Here is a 20382-nt window from a genome sequence, read left to right as displayed (position 1 = left end):
AGTAGATGCTATTGATCTTTACAGACATTAAGCTTGCTAATGCTGCTGTGAAATAGGTAAAATAGTACATTAATTTTATAGATGGGCAAATGCTTTAATTTGTTTTCCCCTCTCAATTTTTCCAAGTAACGCTGTGAGTCAGTAAGTACTATTATCCATGACTCTGGAGCCTATTAAATAAATATATTTCATGCATATGTGTGTAACATCATTATAGATGTATAACCAGATCATCTGTAAGTGGCAACTAGATTCAGAGACTGTGCTATTGCATGTGAATTAAAATAGGCTGCTGTGTTGTCGATGAGTGAGGGTCCACGTGGCTGCCTTGCGGTCGTGCGTACATCACCGACATGGGATTCCTCCTGCCTGCTCCCTGTTCCCTCCCAGCAGCTCTGGGCTGTCCTCGGGCAATCCTCCCCAGCCTGACTGACAGCATCTCTCCAGACACCTCTGTCAGCAGCAGCTTTGAGTTGAATGAGGAGGAACCTGGGTCTCTCTTCCTCCTCCTGCTCCTCCTCCTCCTCCTCTTGGATGCTTTCAGTGGAGTGTGACTGGGGAGGGTTCGTCTTGGGTGAACTCTATGGGAGAGAAATGTCAGCACGTTTCCTCTGGATCAGGAAAGCTTTGATTATTCACTATTCAAGCTGAAGTTCTCTCAAAAGCTTTTAGTTGAGTGTGAGTATCTTTTAGCGGTATTACTAGGCAAACTTTGGCATACGCATTCTCAATAAAGGAGAGGAGGGGGACAAGGCAGAACTACCACTTTTTGGGTTTCCTTTAGGAGGTGTCCTATGTAGTGACATACTGGGTATTTTAGAGTTGAAATTTGAAGAGAACTCATTTGGCACTTGCAGTATTTTTCCAGAGTCTGATTTTCATCAGCTAAATAACTGAAACCAACTCCTCCCAAGAATCCATCATAAAACCTAGTTTCTTACTCAATATGTTTGCTTTCTGAGCTAGCCCCTTGGCCAGTTTTCCAATGGAAGATTGCCTTTTTTTCCCATGGGACCGATTCCCTTAGCATAAGTGAACGCCCAAGTGAAATGAGACTTATGTACCAGCGTCTGTCATCAGCCTGCACTTACTGCATGGGATGGTTTAAGGATGAAGGAAACCAGCAGAGATCCCGCCGCCACTTTTGAGTGAGAATTCCCTGGCGTTGGGTTACCCAAGACTGATGCTCCTGTGATGCACGCTGGACTCTGTGATGGCACGAGGCTGTAGCGGGAGGAACTGCGTGAACATTAGGTGATGGGGCAAAGCCAGTGACACCTTTCTCGTGCTCGAGAATGGGGTCCTGATCTCCTGTGCTGCCTCAGTGAGATACAGGCAGCCCGGCAATGGAGCGTGCATCGGATCACTGAGCCTCACACCACATGCCTGAGTTTTGAGAGACCCAATGTGAGCATGGAGATGCATAGTGGTCCCTGGAAGACCATAAACTAGTAGAAATCAGAATACCCCGAATCACTGCCGTGATTTAAACCTGGGGTCAGTCTTTTCTTCTTGAAGTCCTGTGAGTCACTGAAGCAGAAAAAACTGCACCAGTGACTGAAAGCTCTCTACCTTTTCCTCAGATATATTCTCTTTCCCAAGGAGGAATTGCTTATACTTCTCCTAGACCTTATAAACATGTCATATTTACATGAGTTGAATTCTCCTCTACCTCATGTCTCATCAAGGAAGCAAGGTCCTAATTTCTTATTGCAGCATCTTTGTAACGCCAAATAGTATTTTAAGGGGCAGAAATAACAAAGCTGAATCATCAGATCACAGTTTGAGTTTCTGGTCTCAGTTGGAGTTTTAGGGACAAGCACTTGTAAGTCAGACAATTACTCTTCTAGAAGAATTTTACAGTTCCTTGATTGTTAAGGGAACGCTGGAGAGAAGTAGAAGAACGCGATACTTTCAGGATGTCTAAAAGTAATATAGTTCAACTGCTTATGAAGAACGGCCATCATTGACTTGATGCCCTCCCCTGAGATCATTAGGACTATTACAGACACTAATCAAACTGCTTCCAGGAACTTCCTTTTAAAGAGGCAAAAAGGAAGAAACTGAGAAACAAAAATGTGTTTTCATCCACCAGGAACAGAACAACTTTTTCGAAGGTCTCAGCCTCATAACTTCACCCTTCCCTTTCGATAAAGCCTCATTTTTTAAAGGTACTTTTCCAATCCATCAGTTGGACGTGAAGGCAGCGCACAGCTGGTATCAGGGCTGGCACCGCAGGGCTATCGGTGCTGCAAGGAGGCGACGTGGGAGAGACGCGATGCTGGGTTCAACCATGGAGGGAGGGCTTTGCGCCCCCGGCCTTCGCCTTCCCTACCCGTAAGAGGCATGAAGGGTTGGTGTCTACCGCTCCATGACCAGCTCATGGTGTGTAGCATTCATTTGAATTGGAGACGTGTAGATGAGTCTTCACTCTTGATTAGTGAGAAAAGTGCTCGTTGCATTAGGTCAAACCGTGTCCTCATTCATGTCTGTGAGCCCCGCGGGAGTGAACGTGGGTAGCCCGGCCTCATAGGGTCACGCTGGTCTTTTGTCGCCTCAAGAGTGTGTATTGTGTAAATCTGGTGTTTACCGTCTGACTGTATTTTATTCAGGAATCAGTCAACATAGATTTGTTTAACCAAACCCAGTGAGGCTTTCATTACAGAGGGGCAACATCTACGAAGTACGGCATTTGTAGTCGGTGTTGAGAGAGTTTACGGTACAGATTGTGTTTTGCTGCCTTTCTGCAAAAGAGCACCGCTAGCTGCAAAACCAGAGGGCACAGCACCGTATGGCTCCTTTCACAGTACGGCTCCTGAAAACAGTCTCAAATTTTATACATCTCATTGTCGATGGATGGCAACGACGTACCCTGCCTCTATTCCTGATACATTAATAACACCAAGACTGGGAATGCCGGAGTGTAAATGTGCTCTGTGCACGCTCCATAACCTAAAATCTGTTGATGGTTTTGAAAAGCTGGAGAAAATGACTTAGTCAATTTAATTTAAATTGAAGGCAGATCTTTAGTGTCAGATTTGCTCGTTTTAGTTCTTCCAGTTATTTCGGATCTCCATACCATATTGGTCCAACAAAGGTCTTAAAAATCAAAATTTGAATGGTAGGATTTTTTGCTGATAAAACGCTCATAAAATTCATTTCCGACAGCAAATTTTGCTTATGAGGGATGGAGCAGTGCTTGCAACACGTATTTTAGGGTTAAGGATTTGGCCAGAGGGCAGAGTGATCACAGAATACAAAGGCTGCATAGTTTTCAATTACACAAAAAGTGTAAAGCTAAACTTCATGCAGAGACATTTGTTGCAAGCACACATATTTTTTGCTCTTATATGGATGACTAGAAGTGTGTGTTTAGCCACATGGGTTATTAAATGCAACTCAGTTAATGGCATTTTCCTCCCTTCCAGAGGTCTCCCATACCACATTATTTCTTAGTGGCATTTAGTTCTCTCTCTCCATCATAGCGAACACCCTCGAACGAGCACGTGTAAAGAGATCTCCACCAGCAGCAAACGTTGATCGGGTGCAAGGGAACACAAATAAAGCTTCCTTAGGGCTGCATCACGGTGCTGCCTGTGAAGTGTGGTTTTGGGAGCCAAACAAAAAAAGTTGTTCATCATATTTGGATGTTTGTTGTGGAACTTATTAGCAGGAGTTTACATAGCTTCAGCCACTTTCTTACAGGTTTTAACAGGAATTTCCAACCTTCCCCGAGCTCTTAGCTGATATGCAGTAGAAATCAACAGAAATAATTTGCATCTTTGTTGTTTGCCGCTTTTGGCCAAACCTAAAATATCTTCAATTATTTCCAGTCACACTTAGAGGATAATAAGTTTTAATTTCGGTTCTGTTGCCAGAATTGCTTCAGTGTGCTACCCCTGCTTAGCACAGTGCCTAAGCTAAATGGGAATGTAGAAAATCCAGCCTTCTTTCAGTAAAGCCAAAAAATACTTTATTCCTGTTGACGTAGCTTCAGAATGATTGAATATACTCTTTTCCTCGTAAATGCTTCCTAATTCTGTGTCTAACCCTGTTGCATTTCAGTCAAAGGATCCCTCGGATAATTGCAATCAATTAAAAATCTGACCAGCTGCAACCATTCTCATTCACTCTAAACCCTGAGTGCTTTTTCCAGAGGTCAAAATTTACTAAGGTTAAAATGAAAGAGAAAGATCTGCTGGAAGCACCAGTTCTCCGTAAGGGCTATTTACCTGCATAGGTTGAATTTATTTGGTGACCGCAGTGATCACAAGAATAAGAATCATTTGTCGTTGCAAATCTGCGGAAGATTGTCTTAACTTTTTAGAAAGGTTTACCTTAGAACGGGGGTCAAATGGGAAAATGTGGGCTGGGTGAGTAAAAAAATAAGAAAAATCCAATCTTAATCTTTGGGAGGAGGCAAAAGGAGAGGGGCAGCAGTCATTCTTTGAGACAGACTCTTTGCTCAGTGTGTGTCTCCGGCTCTCTGCCCGCAGCCCGCTGCTCGCCGTCTGCTTTGCTGCCTCCTGCGGAGTCCCAGGGATCGCCCTGCTGACGCTGGGAGTAAACCCTCTCACCGGGGCCCTGGGAGCCTTCAACATTTTCTTGTACACGTGTTGTTACACACCCATGAAGAGAATGAGCATTGCCAACACATGGGTGGGAGCTGTCGTCGGTGCCATTCCCCCCGTCATGGGCTGGACTGCGGCTACTGGTAGTCTTGACGCTGGTGAGTATAAAACCCTTGCATCTGGGTGAGCGGTTGTCAGCATTGCCTTTGGGGTAGCTAAAAAGACGCACTCAAAATGTAGTGAACCTCGTTCTTTATGCTTGTTGACCTGCTACCGCTTCAAAAGTAGATACATTCTGCTGTTTGCGATGCCACAGTCTGTTCCAGCGTGGTACCACGAGGACTGAAGAAGTAGACGTGATTGTATCATTCTTCTTACAGGGGCGTTTCAGGGGCAACCATGAGCTGATAAAAGGTCGTGTCCTATTGAATGTGTGTTTAGGCCATCTTAAAAAAAAATCTAGAAGGAAAATAGTGTCTTTGGGGTTCACATGGAAGAAAATGTTATGTAATTTCAGGATTAAAACCATACCCAGTAAGATCCAACTTACAAGTCAGGAGCTTTCAGCTGGAAAATTCACAGATGTGTTTATTACTGTCTTTCCACAAGCCAGAAAATATCCTAGGAAGATTAATTTATTGGTGTATTTCTTAATTGCCCACTTCTAAACTCTAAGTTATAAATGTTCCTTCCCCCTCTCCTTGAAAAGCAAACGAAGATTTCTATTTTAGTAACTGTGAACCGTTTTTACATCCCTCATAAAACAGTGATCTCTTCAGCAGCTAAACTCTGACACAATTAGGGCTTGTTTTTCCTGCCAGCTAGAAACTTAAGAATCAAAGTGGCTCCACATAGTTATATTGTGAAGAAACTCATGAAGTTCGATTAACAGGTCTGTTAAGAATTTCTTTAGTGCACACTCATCCCACAGTGTGGCATATTTAAGGCTTGAATAATACTTGCAGCAACAAGGCTTTTAACCAGAAATTACCAGAATCTGTGCAAAATCTGTAGCACGCCAGTCTTCATTCATGCTACGCGCTTCCTGTAAAAATCGGTCTGAATTGTCTTTGTGTACACATGTTCTGATACCGATCTGATCCAGAGCTAGGATGAAGGGGTTTGTGGTTGGGTTATTTTAATCCTGTGTGCTACTTCTGTACAAATATTTACTTCTCTGGAAGTTTTTTTTATATTTAGATCTATAAATGATATGTAAATGTATAGTGTCTCATGGTAAGGAGTGCGTAACAGACATCATTGAAAGCTCTGTATTACTAAAGAGAAGAGAATGAATTAAAAACACAAAATGTCTATTTTTAAGAACTGTATCATTCTGGCTGCAGTTGCTTAGACCTTGGATCTTACGTTGTTTAGAGATTTCTGCGCTGCTTTTGGCATCTCTGCAGAGTTGATGCTAGAAGATGACTCTCGTGTGCCCATGCTTCACCTGCAAAGTCCAGCCTGGAGGAGCTGGAGTGAAGAGCTCTGGCTCACCAAAAGCCCTTGCTGCCGTCGAGGCTGCCACAGTTCAAATTTTCACCCCCAGGTTTCAAGTGGCAGCTAAACTGCTGCAGTTATGTTACACTCAAGTAAACTGGCAGTGATTTCCATTATCTTTAATTTGCCAAGTTACAACTTGGTCTTTGAGACCTATTTCACAAGAGCCAAGCTGTCGCTGTACGGCAGGCAGGGCAGGCAGGCAGCAGAGAGCACCATCTTCGTCCCAAGTAAGCTCTTCCTCTCTAATTTGCAACTGAGATGTGGTTACAAGTCCCTCTGCCAGCTCTGCTGTGGAGGAGATAATCTCTGGCAATGATGCCATCAGTGGAAGATGATAACTTAAAACCTCCCAAGCAGACTTTGCCAGAACATGATGATCTGCACTGGTGCGTAACCTGATGTTGTATTGTTTGTTCTGGGTAGCTAAAACTTTCTGTAGTCACCTCCCAATCCGTGCCAGTGAGGCCAAGCAGCTCGTTTAATAGAGAAAGAACTGGTATTGAGCTCATACTGGTCTTTGTAATGCGGCACATCTGGGGAGAGTCCTGGAAATGGGGACCTGAATGTAATATTTTAGTGCATTTCAGTATTTATTAAAAAAAAACCCCAAACAACTTTAAAAGGAAAAGATATAAATAGAAGAAGAGGACTGCATTGTAAACTAAGTTTTTCAGTGTTAAGCATTCTGCTCTCACGAAGGAGAAGAGAGTTCAGCAGCTGGCAGCATCAGACCCGCACGGAGTACAAGCACGCATTTGCGTGCATACATACACGACGTGCAGACCTGTATCCCTTCTCTAACCAGCCTACCCACAGTTGTTGAACTCATTAATAATGTGTAATTAGCTTGGAGACTTAACCTAGTTTTAGGTAGAGGTGTGAAAATGCATTTGCACCTCGTTTTAAAAAAAAAAAAAAAAAGATCATTGCACTCAATAACAAAGAGGAATGTGAAGGAAGGGAGTTGGAAAACTAATGAGAAGGGAGGTTCTCACCGCTTAACTGGTGGTTTTTTGAGTTTACATTTTCCTGTGAATTTTCTCTCCTTGTAATCTTCTCACAGCAGCCACATTGTTGTGCACGCTGCTGGTTGTAGGGAAAACAGTATTTAAGTGTAGACCTTTCATTACCATTTGAGGGGGGTCACCAAGTGTTACGCCGTACTGTGTGGTACCCTAGGACGGCTCCGGCCGCCCTCGGCTGCAATGGCAGGAGTTCAGTACCGTCACTGGCGTGGTGCAAAGCTGCGAGATGCTCGGGGTCGTTTGAGAGACTTGGAGATGATTCCTAGTTGCCGATTCCAGAGATAGTAACAAAGTGGCTCAGATTGGAGCAGCCGTGTTTTAATTTGTCTTTGGTTTATTTATAGCTTCATTTTATTTATAACTTAAATTCAAAAGTTAATAACTTGACAATTTCTTGCACAAGAAACAAATATCGCATATTTGCAGATAAAAATCTGGACCCTTCTATTGCCAGTGATGCAAATAATTGCTTTTATTTCTTATGCTACATATCTTTTGCAGATCTTATGGTTCTTCCCACTGATGCTTGCTTCCATTCTGCCCCTGATAGGTAACTTTAATTATATGCTTTTAGGCCTGATTGAACAGACTGCCCCCAACCCTAGATTTTGTGCCAACGTAATTTCGGGGAAACCTCACATTTCAAAGGCGAAAGATAAGGTTATCTCTGGGAAGATGTGGAATTCTTTGTTGTGGGTTTGGGGGTTTTTGTGTTTTTTTAATGGCAGCTGTTTGAAACTGATGAAAGATCGGGAATGTTAACATTTCCTCGCTGGGGGAGCCGAGTGCAGGTGAGATGGTCAAAGGTGCGTGATAAATGTAATTTATCACGTGCATATCACTACCGCATATCTGGTGTATTTATGCAGAACTTAACTGCCAGCCTGTGATTTGCAGTAACACGTTTGCTTCCTTGAAAGCAGGTTTCATTGCTCCTTTGTGGTACTATTTATTTCCAAAGAGATTTGTTTTTCTAGTAAACCTAGACGCCCTCAAATTATTTCTCCTGATCTTACAAAGGAAGGACTAGCAGGAAAAATAATGAAATTCACTTAAAGCCTTAAGTGATAGCCTAAAGACAGGAAAAAGAGGCAAAGCTGGGCAGAGCGTCCTCTTCTGTGCTGGATCCTCCTCCACGCGCAGGAGAGCTCCTGGCTGTGCCACGCTGCTCTTGAGCCTGTGCACAGCCGTCTTTAGGAAGTAACGGAGCTATTTATTTTGGCGTGCGAGAGGCACAACGTATATGTGCTTTAAATTACTCATGTTGCCGGTCTTTCTCCCCAGACTAATGCTGCAGCTTGCATGTTAGAAATGTTTGCTGTCCATTTAAACTTGTTATTTCTGGTTAGCAGAAAATCTGAACCTGGGGTAAACGTTTCCAAGTGCCATAGCCTGTATTTTGCTTGACACGTTTTGCCCTTCTTCCACCGACCTTCCCGTGTTCATGCGCTGAAGGCTCGATCCCAGCCGGCGAGTGGTGTCGATGTCTTAGAGCGGAGCAATTCAGTGCCACGGCGTTCAGATAAACCACCCAGATAGATGGAAGTGACAAGCAGGGGTCCTCAACATAATGTGCTTATCAGTTAAGGGGATTTATTCTGAGTAGGTGGCGGTGGCATAGCAGATAACAGCCCTGACAGTATAGCAGACATTACAGACCCGCGGTGGCCTGGAGCCGTAGGTATTACTGCACCAAAGAATGTTTATCTCAAGAGACTATTTAGTTTATCTCAGATGCTCCACTTCTGGTCTCGCTTTCCTGAAAGACATCTTGTACTGATTTTCATTCATTTTCCGAAATTTAAATAATTCCTGGGGCTATGGAATTTATAGACCGAGTATCAATTGTAATCATGTGGAGGCTGATTTTTAAATTGCCTTTACTTTGTAATTCAAATTGTGTTGTATGGTAGACATTAATTATGTCAGCCAACATCTATTTACAAATGGGGATTTAAAACCGGGCAGTTCTTATCAGCTAGTGACATTTGGCAGATGGATGGTTTCAGTAACCAAAAAAAAGAGAATAGGGGAGGGGGGGGCTGCGCCGAACCTGTCAATGGCTGGAGTCTCTCATACCTTCCCTGATGTAGCACTTGTCTGCCAGGAGGAGGGAGAGCAAAGCAACAGCTTAATTGCATGCAAAATAAGCTTGGAGATCTTTGTGTCCCTTCCAGTTAAGCACTTTGAGCTTTCAAAGCCCCTTGATGTGTGAGCAGGTCTGGGAGCCAGCCGCTGTCCTGCCCCAGGAGCAGAGGAGGCTCCGGCTATAAACACCCTCTAGTAAACTCAGCTTTTCGGGGTTTCGCTTCTCAGATGAAAGACAGCAGAATTTGTGGTCTGTTCCAGAGGAAACAGAGAGATTCGTGTCACTGACATATGAGAATTGGAGGCTGGGGGCCCAAGAGTGTGCTTTGTGGGGGTAAAAACTGTAAAAACCGAGGCAGAGGGACAATACTAGTAAGCAGCTGGTCTGAATTTAGGACAAAAGGCAGTAGGCTATTTTTTTTCCCCCTTTCCATCTTCACAAGAAACAAAAGAAATGGCAATTCCACCACTGGGGCACCTGGGGGGACTGACACCACGAATTCCCAGGCAACGTGCCCTTACCTGGTTCTCTGCCCCACGCATGGCTGTTGGGGCACCTGGAGGAGACGGGGCTGTGCGGCAGCCCCCATGCCCCGGGTGCAAGACATAACACCCGCAGGAGAAGCACCGGTGCCCCGAGTGTGCAGCACAGCACCCGCAGGAGAAGCACGGCAGCGGGGGGCTGCAGGAGGGACTCCCACCCTCGGGCTACATGGGAGCCCCGGAGGGAGCCTGGAAGAGGCGGTTGATGAGGAGCCCCTGCATGGCTCTGCAGGTTTGCAGTCCTCTGCCGAGTCTGGTCCTTCGGCAAACGCTTCCTGAACGTATTTGCACATAACGAATGGTCTGTGCAAAGAACGTCTTCTCATCTTACCCAACAGGCTCACTTTTTCTATGGCATCAGTTGCTGGGGTTAGCTAAGATGAATTATGTACAGTGTTGGTTTTTTTCTCAGCCTTGCCTGTATAATGAAAGGTGTTTCCCTGTGAGGCTTTTGGCGGCAGTAACCTGTTGTGTGTCATACAAAAAGCGTGCGTGCCTGTGTGTATGCATATGCACACAGCTTTTCTCCGCACGGTGAGCGTACCTGAGGACATCTGGTTTCCTCCTGTTAAAGGCAGTGGCCAGGAACACTCCCTCGAGGTGAAAAACCCCACTGCCAACTTCATTTCCCATTCGTGGTGGACACCAAGGCTCGTCCTTTTGTTTCGCAAACAAGCCGTAGGCACGGCCAACATCCCCTTCCCTTTCTGTGCTGCAGCCGAGAAGTCCATCGCAGCCCCGAGACGCTCCTGTTCCACAAGCCTTTTGTGCCATCCTTCAAAAGAAACAGCTATTGAAACCCATGACCATGAAGCTTTTGAGTTTTCCAGTGTTTTCCTCTTCGACCTTCGTTTACATGACCGTGTAACCTTGAAGGCGCACAATTAGGGCCATGCGCGGGGCTGTGCATGCCCGCACTGACAGCCGGGACCATTGTTTGCGGCCCGGAGACCTTGTGCAAAGCTTTAGAAGCTATACTTTTCCTTTTTTCCTTCTCAAGGCTGCTTAGCGGCTCGCGCGGCATCCGACACAAGCAGGAGCATCTGCTTTTGTTTTCCAGTGGAAGCAGAAGTGCCGGTTGTTGTCTTGCTGTGGTGCTAATATAGGAAATGCCGCAGTGGTAAAACAGGGGGGAATTGCATCAGTTTGGTTAAGGGCCATGACTAGATTATTCCAAATGCCTTTGTGTTTGAAAAGGCTTCATAATCATAAATTAAGATGTAAATTTTGTAGAGCTAATCTCTTCTCTGCTTCCAAAGACAACAGGAAAAATTAAATAGTAGGTAACATTTTTCCTCAGGAGCGATTGTATCAGGGCAGTGTCTTGAACACATATAATCGGAGGCCAATTGATTTACCCTAATAGTCATTTTCCATCACCAAAACAAGCTGAAGGAAAGGCAGTAATTACTGCACCTTCCAACTCTACTTCACAAACAGAAAATGCCATCGCCAGCTTAATAAACCAGTCCTTACGTGTCAGGACAGTACAGCTGTGTTATGGACATGACTCTCCAAAGCACTCTGAATATTTGTACCAACTCCCTCAAATAATCCTTTGGGTGTTTAATGTCACGTTGAATCTGCAATGGGCATCAAGGCTTTGACGGGACTTCAAATCTTTCTTTACCCCCGTAATTGCTGCATAGTTAGAAATCTCCGGGGAAGGCTACTGTGTTAAAACTTGTGAACGAGCACCAAAGAAAAGATAGAAAATAAAAGCTTTGGGAATGTATCCAGTATGTTTCCTGCGAGCGTAACATCCTGTAAAAATCATGCAGGACCACAGTGAAGAGTATTGGACTGGTTATGTTAGATTTCCCGTAGAAAAGGTGAAAAATGCAGTCTGAGACAGCGTGGTTGCTCGCGAGCAGGTGGATACAGCTGGACCAAGTCAAGTCTCTGAGCTCTAATCTACCTTGTCTGGATTAAAGAGGAGTAATTTGTTCAACATCTTTTAAGGGAGGAGAGCCAGTTGTGTGCTATCAAGTAAAACGGTGTGCGGTTGTTTCCTGACTACGATCCATTAAAAGGCTGAGCTTAGACTACCAAAGCCTTCCCCTCCTGACAGCAGCCAAGCTCATACCAGTTTCCTAGAGACAAAAGGCCGGTGCTTTCCTCTAATAAGTCAGGGAGCTACCAAGGTCTGGAAATAATTTTAAAATTCCTTCACATTATTCAAGGCAGAAGAATTACTAAAATTGTGCTTTAAGCAAAACAGCATTCTTAGGTTGCCAAGGCAGTAAACACCAGCTTTGGGAAATGCAGTAAGATTTCAACATCTGTTTTGGAGCTGATATTTTAACCATTCCATGTTTATTTTAATGCCTGGTTGGCCACTTCCCAGTCATACATATGCAGCACCAAAGCAAAGACAGAAGGAGCGAGTCTATTCTTGAATGGATGCTACAGATCAGCTCCCCCGTTTTATTGATTAATTAAATAGGTGTTCGTCCTGTCTAGAGCTCGAAAGCGATACGAGAGGTTTGCAGAACACTGCGTAGAGGGACGGCACTGTGTGTTGTCTAAAGAACAGTGAGAAGGACAAGAAGAAAGAATAAGTTGTTCATCTCCAGTGTTTTTTCAGGAACATGATGTTGATACAGCAGTCTCTGTAGATAACCTTGGACATGTTTGCCTCGGCTTGTGCAGACAGGCCCACGCTGATCTGCCGGCCCGGGCTGGTTGGACTCCATCTGGCCCTGCCCCAGAGGCTGGTGCTCCCACCGACACGCTGTGCTCCGGCCTGTGCCCTCTTGTAGTTCAAGTCCTTTTCTGCCCTGGAAGAACTTGCCTTCAGAAATGTTTTGGAGAGTTTCAGTTGGATCATCCCAAACTGTTGTGCCTTGTTTAAGGCAGACAGCTGAAATAATTCAGCTGCAGGTGAAATCATCGCTACCGCTCCGTGTGCCAACTGTACAATGTACAAAGCTCTTTGATGATGAAAGGTATTGCCAGCATGAAAGAGGCGTATTTCAAATCGCTGCTTAAGAGAGTGGTATCCTCAGCACGAGACAGTCAAGCAGGATCCAAACATTACTTCTGCCCTTCACTAGTTGAGAAAATAGGTTTGCAGTCCTCAGGTTGCTTCACGTGAATGAAACAGTTTGCTCAGAATGATCTATGGGCATGATTTCTGTTGGCACTGATAGCTCGGCAGCTGAATGTGCCCTCTCTTTCTTGAGTAGTTGATGTATAGACTTCTATGTATAGACCTTTACAGGACATGAGAAGTTTGGGGGACTCGCAGTAGGGTCTGGAGCTTTTCGTCCCTGGGTCGCTGACCCCAGCACAAGCCCAGGATGGATAGGACGAGAAGCTGTTGCTACCTGATTGCACTGCTCTGCTCTCCTCTCCATGTGTTAACCAGTGGTCAGAGTTACACCCTAAAAACCATCTCCCGGTTTCCTGCTCTTAGGTGCTCTTCTTAGCAGAGAGGCCAAGGGCTCAACGGGCTTAGGCACTGACATTCCTCTCTTGCCTGAGATTTGGACCATGCAGCAAATGAGGTCATCATAAATTGCTTTAAAAGGAATAATATGTAAAATTTTAATCAAAGTTTAGAGGTAGCGCATGGCCCTCTTGACACTGTGAAGAGCATAACTTCAGAGGGGGATGCTTCTTGCTCATGTAATTCTGAAAATTAGACTGTCAGCTTCTGCGGTTTGCAAGCCCAGAATCACTAGTTGCTTTTGGAAGTCTCATCTCACAATTATTTCCAAGTCTTACCCAAATTTATTGAACCTTAAAATGTCTTGCCAGGCAGTTTCCGAATGACTGTGGAATTCAGTGTCTTGTTTGTTTTAGGAAAAGTGCAATTTATAAAGCTTTAGTATTTCACTAGATAAAAATATATTTACAGAAAGAACAAACCATTTTCTACCTTCCTCAGTGCCAGTTGACATTTTGGCTTTATCTTAGATATTAAAATAAAATAAAAATCTCAGCTTGTTCTTGTTTGTTAAAAAGAAGATATATTACTATTTAAATACTTCTAAAAGAGTTTAAGAAAAGAAATAATAGCTTAACCTTAAAATTCATGAGGAACGGTAAAACCTGTTATTTATCTTTAACTCTGTGGATGCTCTAGGACCTACCTGGTTCTCTGCAATGCTGTAACTTCTGAGATGATTTAAGCTAGTACAAAGTGATGAAACAATAGGAATTCATCAAGAAAAGGTTTTATACCTGTTTTGCACACAAGAGTGAAAGAATACAGGAGACCTGGGTCCGGTTTGCCTAAAGAGACTTCATTTTTTTTCCCAAATCAGACAGGACTCGTCTGCCAAGTTATCAGGATTTATAAGTGTCCGCTCGCAGCTCTCCCAGGTTCTCACACTTGGAGAAGTGAAGCGTTTGGAAGTGGTGCTAAGCGGGCTAAACTTGCAGCTATTAAAAATTTGGCCAAAAAGGCCAAAGAGGTTGGGATATCCACGAGCCAGGCACTTGCAGAAAAGCTGAGAGATCGAATACGAATTTCTATCGGTCTGCCTGCGCTCGGGTTTTCCACGTGCGGCGGAGGAGCCGAGGAGCCCGAGGGCAGCGGTGTCCCTGGGTGCTGGCTGTCTCCCGCTGCCGAAGCGAGCGCGATGGCTCTGCTCCGACGGCCGGCTTTGCTTTTGCAAACTCCATGCCAGCTCCACACGTTACGGTTGTGAACGACCTTGTCCCGTCTTCACTTAATTATAAACTCCATAGAGAAAAAGGAGATTCGCGTTGATTAAACTGAGTTCCCAAACTGTTGGGAACTGCACAGAAGCAGCAGAGTAGACTCTGCGCTATTTTGAACCAGGTTAGTCTCCAGAGTTTGTCTTGCTGTAATACTGCTTAAAAACACTGCTGACCTAATTATGACATAAACATTCATCTAGTAATTAATGAGTATTACAGTGTCTGCTCTGGGCTCGACAGGATTCCTACTGTGGGCTCATTTGATGCTGAACTGTACTGTACCGTGTGCTGGGCTTTGCCAGTCATCAGTCTTACGTGACGCCTAAAAATCTCTGACAACCTGACAATCTCAGCCTGGGCAGAGGAAATTACAGGATGTCCAAGGCACATGGGAAACTAACAAAAAGATCGGGTCAGTTAAAATCCTCATAATGGGCTATTAAATTGTTTTACTGTTCAGCTTCTCTGTAAAATATCAATTATCTCAATGGTTGTAATGTAATCAAAGTAATTAAATTCCAAAGGCTTGCATGTAAAAACCAGAGCTTCGTAAATGGGAATCCAGCCTCAAGTAGTTTAGTTGGTCTGTTTGTGTTTAAAAGTTTCTCCAGATGACTATTATTTTTTTTTAATGGTGTTACAGTTAGAGAACTGTTAAAGGTTTCTGTGTGTTTGAGGTTTAGGGTGTGTTTTGAGCTTGGCTGCACACAACGTTTGAACAATTGAATAAGCGAAGCCTGCGTTACAACCGAAACACGGGGACGCAGCACACGCCAGACGAAAAGCCGGCTGGTCCGTAGCCGTGGGAAGCAGGGACAGCCTCTGCCTCTGACTCCTGGCCCTGCCTCCATCTGCTTAAGTTTCCTCAGCGGATGGATAATTGTAGCTTACCTTTCCCTAAGTTCTGAAAAATGACAAGCTAATGTCTCTAAAGCACTTCAGATGTGGAACTTGAAAAATATTCCTATCTTAGGTTTATCAAATTTAGGATCTTGCCTCCGGTAATATGTTTTACAAGAATAGGAAAAAGCTAAAGAATGACATATTACAAGAACATTTTCCCCATCGTTTCTCCTGGTATAGGGAGTACTGCTCCTTGATTAAGTTTTATTTCAGTTTATTTCAGTACAGCTACTCCCTCAGGTTTCAGCAGAACTGAATCAAATCCTATTTTGTTAGGGCCAAAATTACTTTTGTTGCCACAGTTTTCTGAAATTAATGGTAATTCAGGCTGTATTTGCCCAATGGGCACAATGGGGGTGCACCGTCTTAAAAGGTTCCGATTTAGGATCGAATGGCAAGATTTGCAGGTGTTTTGGGCCATAGTCCAGGAAATCACCTGTAATTCGTAGCAGGCAATGTTATTCTGAACGCTGCACACCCAATATATGAGCGTCTATCTCCATGCTTCATGTAATCAACTTTCAGAGGCGTGTACTCACCTAATGGAGTATTTGTTACTCATTATAAAAAGCGATGAGGTGGGTCTTTTATACCACTGCTGGATCTTATAGATGACTGGAAACCCACTTAAAGTCTGATGGGCTGTTTCTTCACTGGTTGATAAAGTAGGGCAAAAAAAAGGCTCTATGGCAAACTTAGATGATTATTATTATTTGCATGACACCGGTGTAAGGTGTGCTGTTTATGACAAGAACTAAACCCCCAAGGAGTGTAGAGCCGGAATAGGTGGAGAGAAGACGTGAGCCACGAAGTAGTTCGAAGGAGACAGTGACTGGGTCTTTGTTAGAGCCCGAGCCGTTGCTGGAGAAGGAGTGAGCGTTTGGGGAAGAATTGGCATCCTGGCCTGTATCAGAAACAGTGTGGGCAGCAGGAATAGGGAGGTGATCGTGCCCCTGTACTTGGCACTGGTGAGGCCGCACTTTGAATACTGTGTTCAGTTTTGGGCCCCTCACTCCAAGAAGGACATTGAGGTGCTGGAGCGTGTCCAGAGAAGGGCGACGGAGCTGGTGAGGGGTCTGGAGCACAAGTCTGATGAGGAGCGGCTGAGGGAGCTGGGGTTGTTCAGTCTGGAGAAGAGGAGGCTGAGGGGAGACCTTATCGCTCTCTACAACTGCCTGAAAGGGGGTTGTGGTGAGGTGGGTGTTGTCTCTTGTCCCAAGTGACGAGTGACAGGACAAGAGGAAATGGCCTCAAGTTGCGCCACGGGAGGTTCAGGCTGGATATTAGGAAAAATTTCTTTACTGAGAGAGTGGTGAAACATTGGACCAGGCTGCCCAGGGAGGTGGTGGAGTCACCATCACTGGAGGTGTTCAAGGAACGTGTGGATGAGGCACTGCGGGACATGGTTTAATGGGCATGGTGGTGTTTGCTGGTTGATGGTTGGACTCGATCTTACAGGTCTTTTCCAACCTTAGGGATTCTGTGATTATGTAATTTAAATACATTAATCCGTGTGCAGATAAGTGTTGCTGTTTCTGTTTCTATCGAGTCATTAAGAAAATGATAGACTCACAACTCCAACTGAGAAGTAGTTTCCGGAGAGAATGAGCTCATGGAGGCAGGGAGATGCAAAGAAAATGTTAATGCCGGAGCGGAGTGTTTGGGAGCTGGGAAAACAAAAGGAAAATCCAGGAATGCTCATAATGTGCAGGAGCCTTGGGGGATTTTTTGTGTCTTCAGAGAAAATTAGTGAAGGGAGTTTAGTCTGAGGGCCTCCTTGACGCTGGCTGAAATCAGCATATAAGCTGCCTCTGCCTCGATAAGCCCTGTGCCATGTCCCGAGGCTAGCTGTGAAAAACGTGGTGCTTCCATAGCTGCTTTTTAAATGTAAAAGTAGCTAACTGGTGTGAGTAGAGCTACTTGATCAAACTACTTAGAAGTTCCTACAGTTGGTTTGAAGGAGTAAAAAGTTCTCCATCTTCTGTCACCTCATTAGCAGCTTCTGCCGGTTCTGCTGCTGCCTGAGGTCCGTGATCAAGGTGCTCCCGTGCTGCGAGCAATTCCCTCCCTTCCCGCAATGGGCAAACAGAAAGCTCAGCCAGGCTCCAGGCTACCAGGGTGCTGGTATTTTCCCAGTTCTCGGGAGGAAGGGGCTTATCCTCCTTTTCTGCCATCACTGGGCAGGGCTCCCTGTTTCTGGTCAACGTGATGCTCTGCTTTGGACACACCAACTCAGGGGTGGAAGCTAGAGACCCCCAGGAAAACAGTCTGTTGCCCAACTTTGCTTCGTTTCCATCAATCTTCCCTCAGGTAGAGATTGACTGGGTGCAGAAACCGATTAGTGATGGTTCGTTAGGAGGAAGTGACTTGTTGAAATGCTTTTCAAATTAAGTGCTCCAAAACCAGAAGAACCACCGTGTGCAACGCTATGTAAATGCCGTTAAAAACAGCGCGTGCCTGTGTCTTACAGAGCACGCCTTGTCCTCTGCACCGAGCGGTGTAGCAGGTTCGTAGCGCTGCTCTTTTGCAAATACAGCCCGAATCTGCTGAGGTCTTTACCTAGCACTTCTTGCAATGGCCCTCTAATGCCTGTTTCCTTCTCTCTCTCCCGCTGCAGGTGCATTACTGTTAGGAGGAATCCTCTATTCCTGGCAGTTCCCTCACTTCAACGCCCTGAGCTGGGGTCTGCGGGAAGATTACTCCCGAGGAGGATACTGTATGATGTCCGTCACCCACCCAGGGCTCTGCAGGCGGGTGGCTCTGCGTCACTGCTTGGCCTTAATCGGACTCTCAACGGTGGCTCCTGTTCTCGACATCACCACGTGGACTTTCCCCGTCATTTCGCTCCCTATTAACCTCTACATCTCCTACCTCGGCTTTCGGTTCTACAGGGATGCAGACCGCAGCAGCTCCAGGAAGCTCTTCTTCTGCAGTCTGTGGCATTTGCCAATGCTGCTGCTTGTCATGTTCACGTGCAAGAAATCGTTCCTCGAGAAGGAAGACAAAGGCGATCTGCTCAGTGGAAATCGTGGGAGGGCTATGGAAATTAGATTGCCTTAAATGTCAATTACTTGTCGTCCTTGTGACACATCAGGTAGTATATTTCAGTAATTACAAGGGGGAATCCTGTGGGGATGTGTTTGAAGAAGAATCATTTGTGCCTAGCGACCACTTCATGCGATAATTTTGTATTTTCTTGTGAAAGGGAATAGGTGTGAGAGCTTAAAGCATTCACGGGCCTCAGGCTCACTCACTTGTCACGGATTAAAATTTAGCCTATGTCAGAAGCACATCACTTTGGGATGGCCTTCCAAAGTCTCTGTAAGTCGTGGTTTCTCATCTCGTGGATAGGTTTTCAGTTAGCAAGTCACATGCGCACACTTACTAACCGCCAGCGCTGGCAGCCTTGGCGAAGCCGTCAGGAAGCGACAGATGAATGATTTATCACCCCTGCTCCCCAAGCATCCTTTCCAAATTAAGCTTTGAGGCACATGGTGGGTTGGGTGAACTCTTGTCTCGATCCGTGCCGTCCCCGCTCTGTTATTACGCAGAAGCCTTCGGTTTCTGAGGCTTTTTTCAATCAGTTACTTTTCCCAAGGTTCCCATTCACCTCAGTAGATTTTTAGCTTTCATATAGCTGGCACAATGCTAAAGGAGTAAAGCAAACTGTCTTTCAGCACGCTACACGTCAGCATTTAAACAACCTCCAGATGAACAGCTCTTCTGTAGCGTATACCTTGAACACACTCTGAGCCATTCTGCTGTACATCCATCACGGGGAATTTCTGACTCCCGTGTGGTTTTACATCATTAGAGTTTGAGCCCTCTGTCAGATCTTCAGCTGGTAAAAATTGCCATTACTGTTTATGTCAGTGAAGCTTTGAAAAGGTGTAGGAGGTGAGAACCAGATCTCAGAGTCTGGTAGTTTTAAGGCTTTTCTATACTAATGTGTCTGGTGCCAGCCCATTCAGTCTCAGTGTCCTCAGACGAGCTCTGGACTTGCATCAAGAGTTTGAACTGTATTTAATATCACACTGTGGTGGCTGAGAGAGAAGGCCTCGCTTTTGGGGTATGTAATCGGTAAGGAAACACATTTTACAGAAAAAAAGTTGGGGGTTTTTATCTAATATTCTAATGTTCAAATTCCTGATGCAGCCAGTGTCTCTCAAAAGCAATTATTCTGGATGGTCTCACTAGGAAAATGTATTATCTTCGTTAACTGATACGCTGAAGAACATTTCTGGCCACAGTCTAATGCGGTTGTGATCCCGCTGCGGGGCTGTGGCTCACCCTCAGCCTACCTGGGGCTGGCTGTGGCCCGCTGGGACGCTTCGAAACACAGCAGCGGCCAGGGTAGACAAAGACTGTGTTACAGTTTATTGTGGTAGTTAGTGCCTGTTATGACTTGATGAGTTTTCACGCCAAGATTTCTTTCCCATGTGGAGAGGGACTGGGCAGCACGGTTGTGCATCGATCCAAAGATACAGTAACACCTGAAATGGGAGACACTGTCTCTAATCTGATACCGAATAAAGCCCTTCAGGAAACGTCGCAAATCATCCACCTCGTGCATATCATGCTGACATAAAACTTTCACTGGCTGCTTTCATGATACAAGTCCAACTTCTGGTCTCCGTTACGCTGGTGTAAATCAGGAGTGACACGGTTAACCTCTCTTCTGCTGGCAGAGGTGCTCGCAGGAGCAGAGCCACCTGCTTTACGTGGCTCTTAAATAATCGGTTGCAAGATTTCCCGACTCTCTCAAGTGATTGCAGATGACAGGACTGAGTTCCCTCTTACTGTTCGTCTGACGGACTCCGTTGTACTCGAGTTACTGTGGGCAACACTTCGTAGAAATGTCCGGAATCTGTGCAACTCCTGAATTGGTTTTAAAAATGCATCCAGTCTTCTCTGCAATAAAGTGTGTACTGTACAAAAAAAAAGAGGTGAATGCTCAAAATCTGTTTGAAACAATTCCCCTGGGATTGAAACTCTGGTACTGTTCAGTTAATTGCAAAGGTGTTTGATAGTTTTGTGGCATTTGTTGCAGCAACAATATTCTTCTTGATCACTGCAAG

General features: G+C 45.0%; 1 protein-coding gene across 1 annotated transcript in view; it reads left to right on the top strand.

Moving 5' to 3' along the window:
- LOC104262903 (protoheme IX farnesyltransferase, mitochondrial) overlaps positions 1–20236 on the top strand; it is a 108384-nt gene extending 88148 nt beyond the window's left edge. The window contains exons 6-7 of the mRNA XM_059828110.1: positions 4497–4729; positions 17922–20236. Of these exons, the coding sequence (XP_059684093.1) occupies positions 4497–4729; positions 17922–18364 (676 nt within the window). The 3' untranslated portion in view covers positions 18365–20236. The remainder of the gene's footprint in view (positions 1–4496; positions 4730–17921) is intronic.
- The last annotated feature ends 146 nt before the right edge of the window (positions 20237–20382 follow it).

This window comes from Gavia stellata, chromosome 22 (genome assembly GCF_030936135.1).
Source record: "Gavia stellata isolate bGavSte3 chromosome 22, bGavSte3.hap2, whole genome shotgun sequence".
Lineage (NCBI taxonomy): Eukaryota > Metazoa > Chordata > Aves > Gaviiformes > Gaviidae > Gavia > Gavia stellata.
This window is presented reverse-complemented; position numbering and strand designations above follow the sequence as displayed.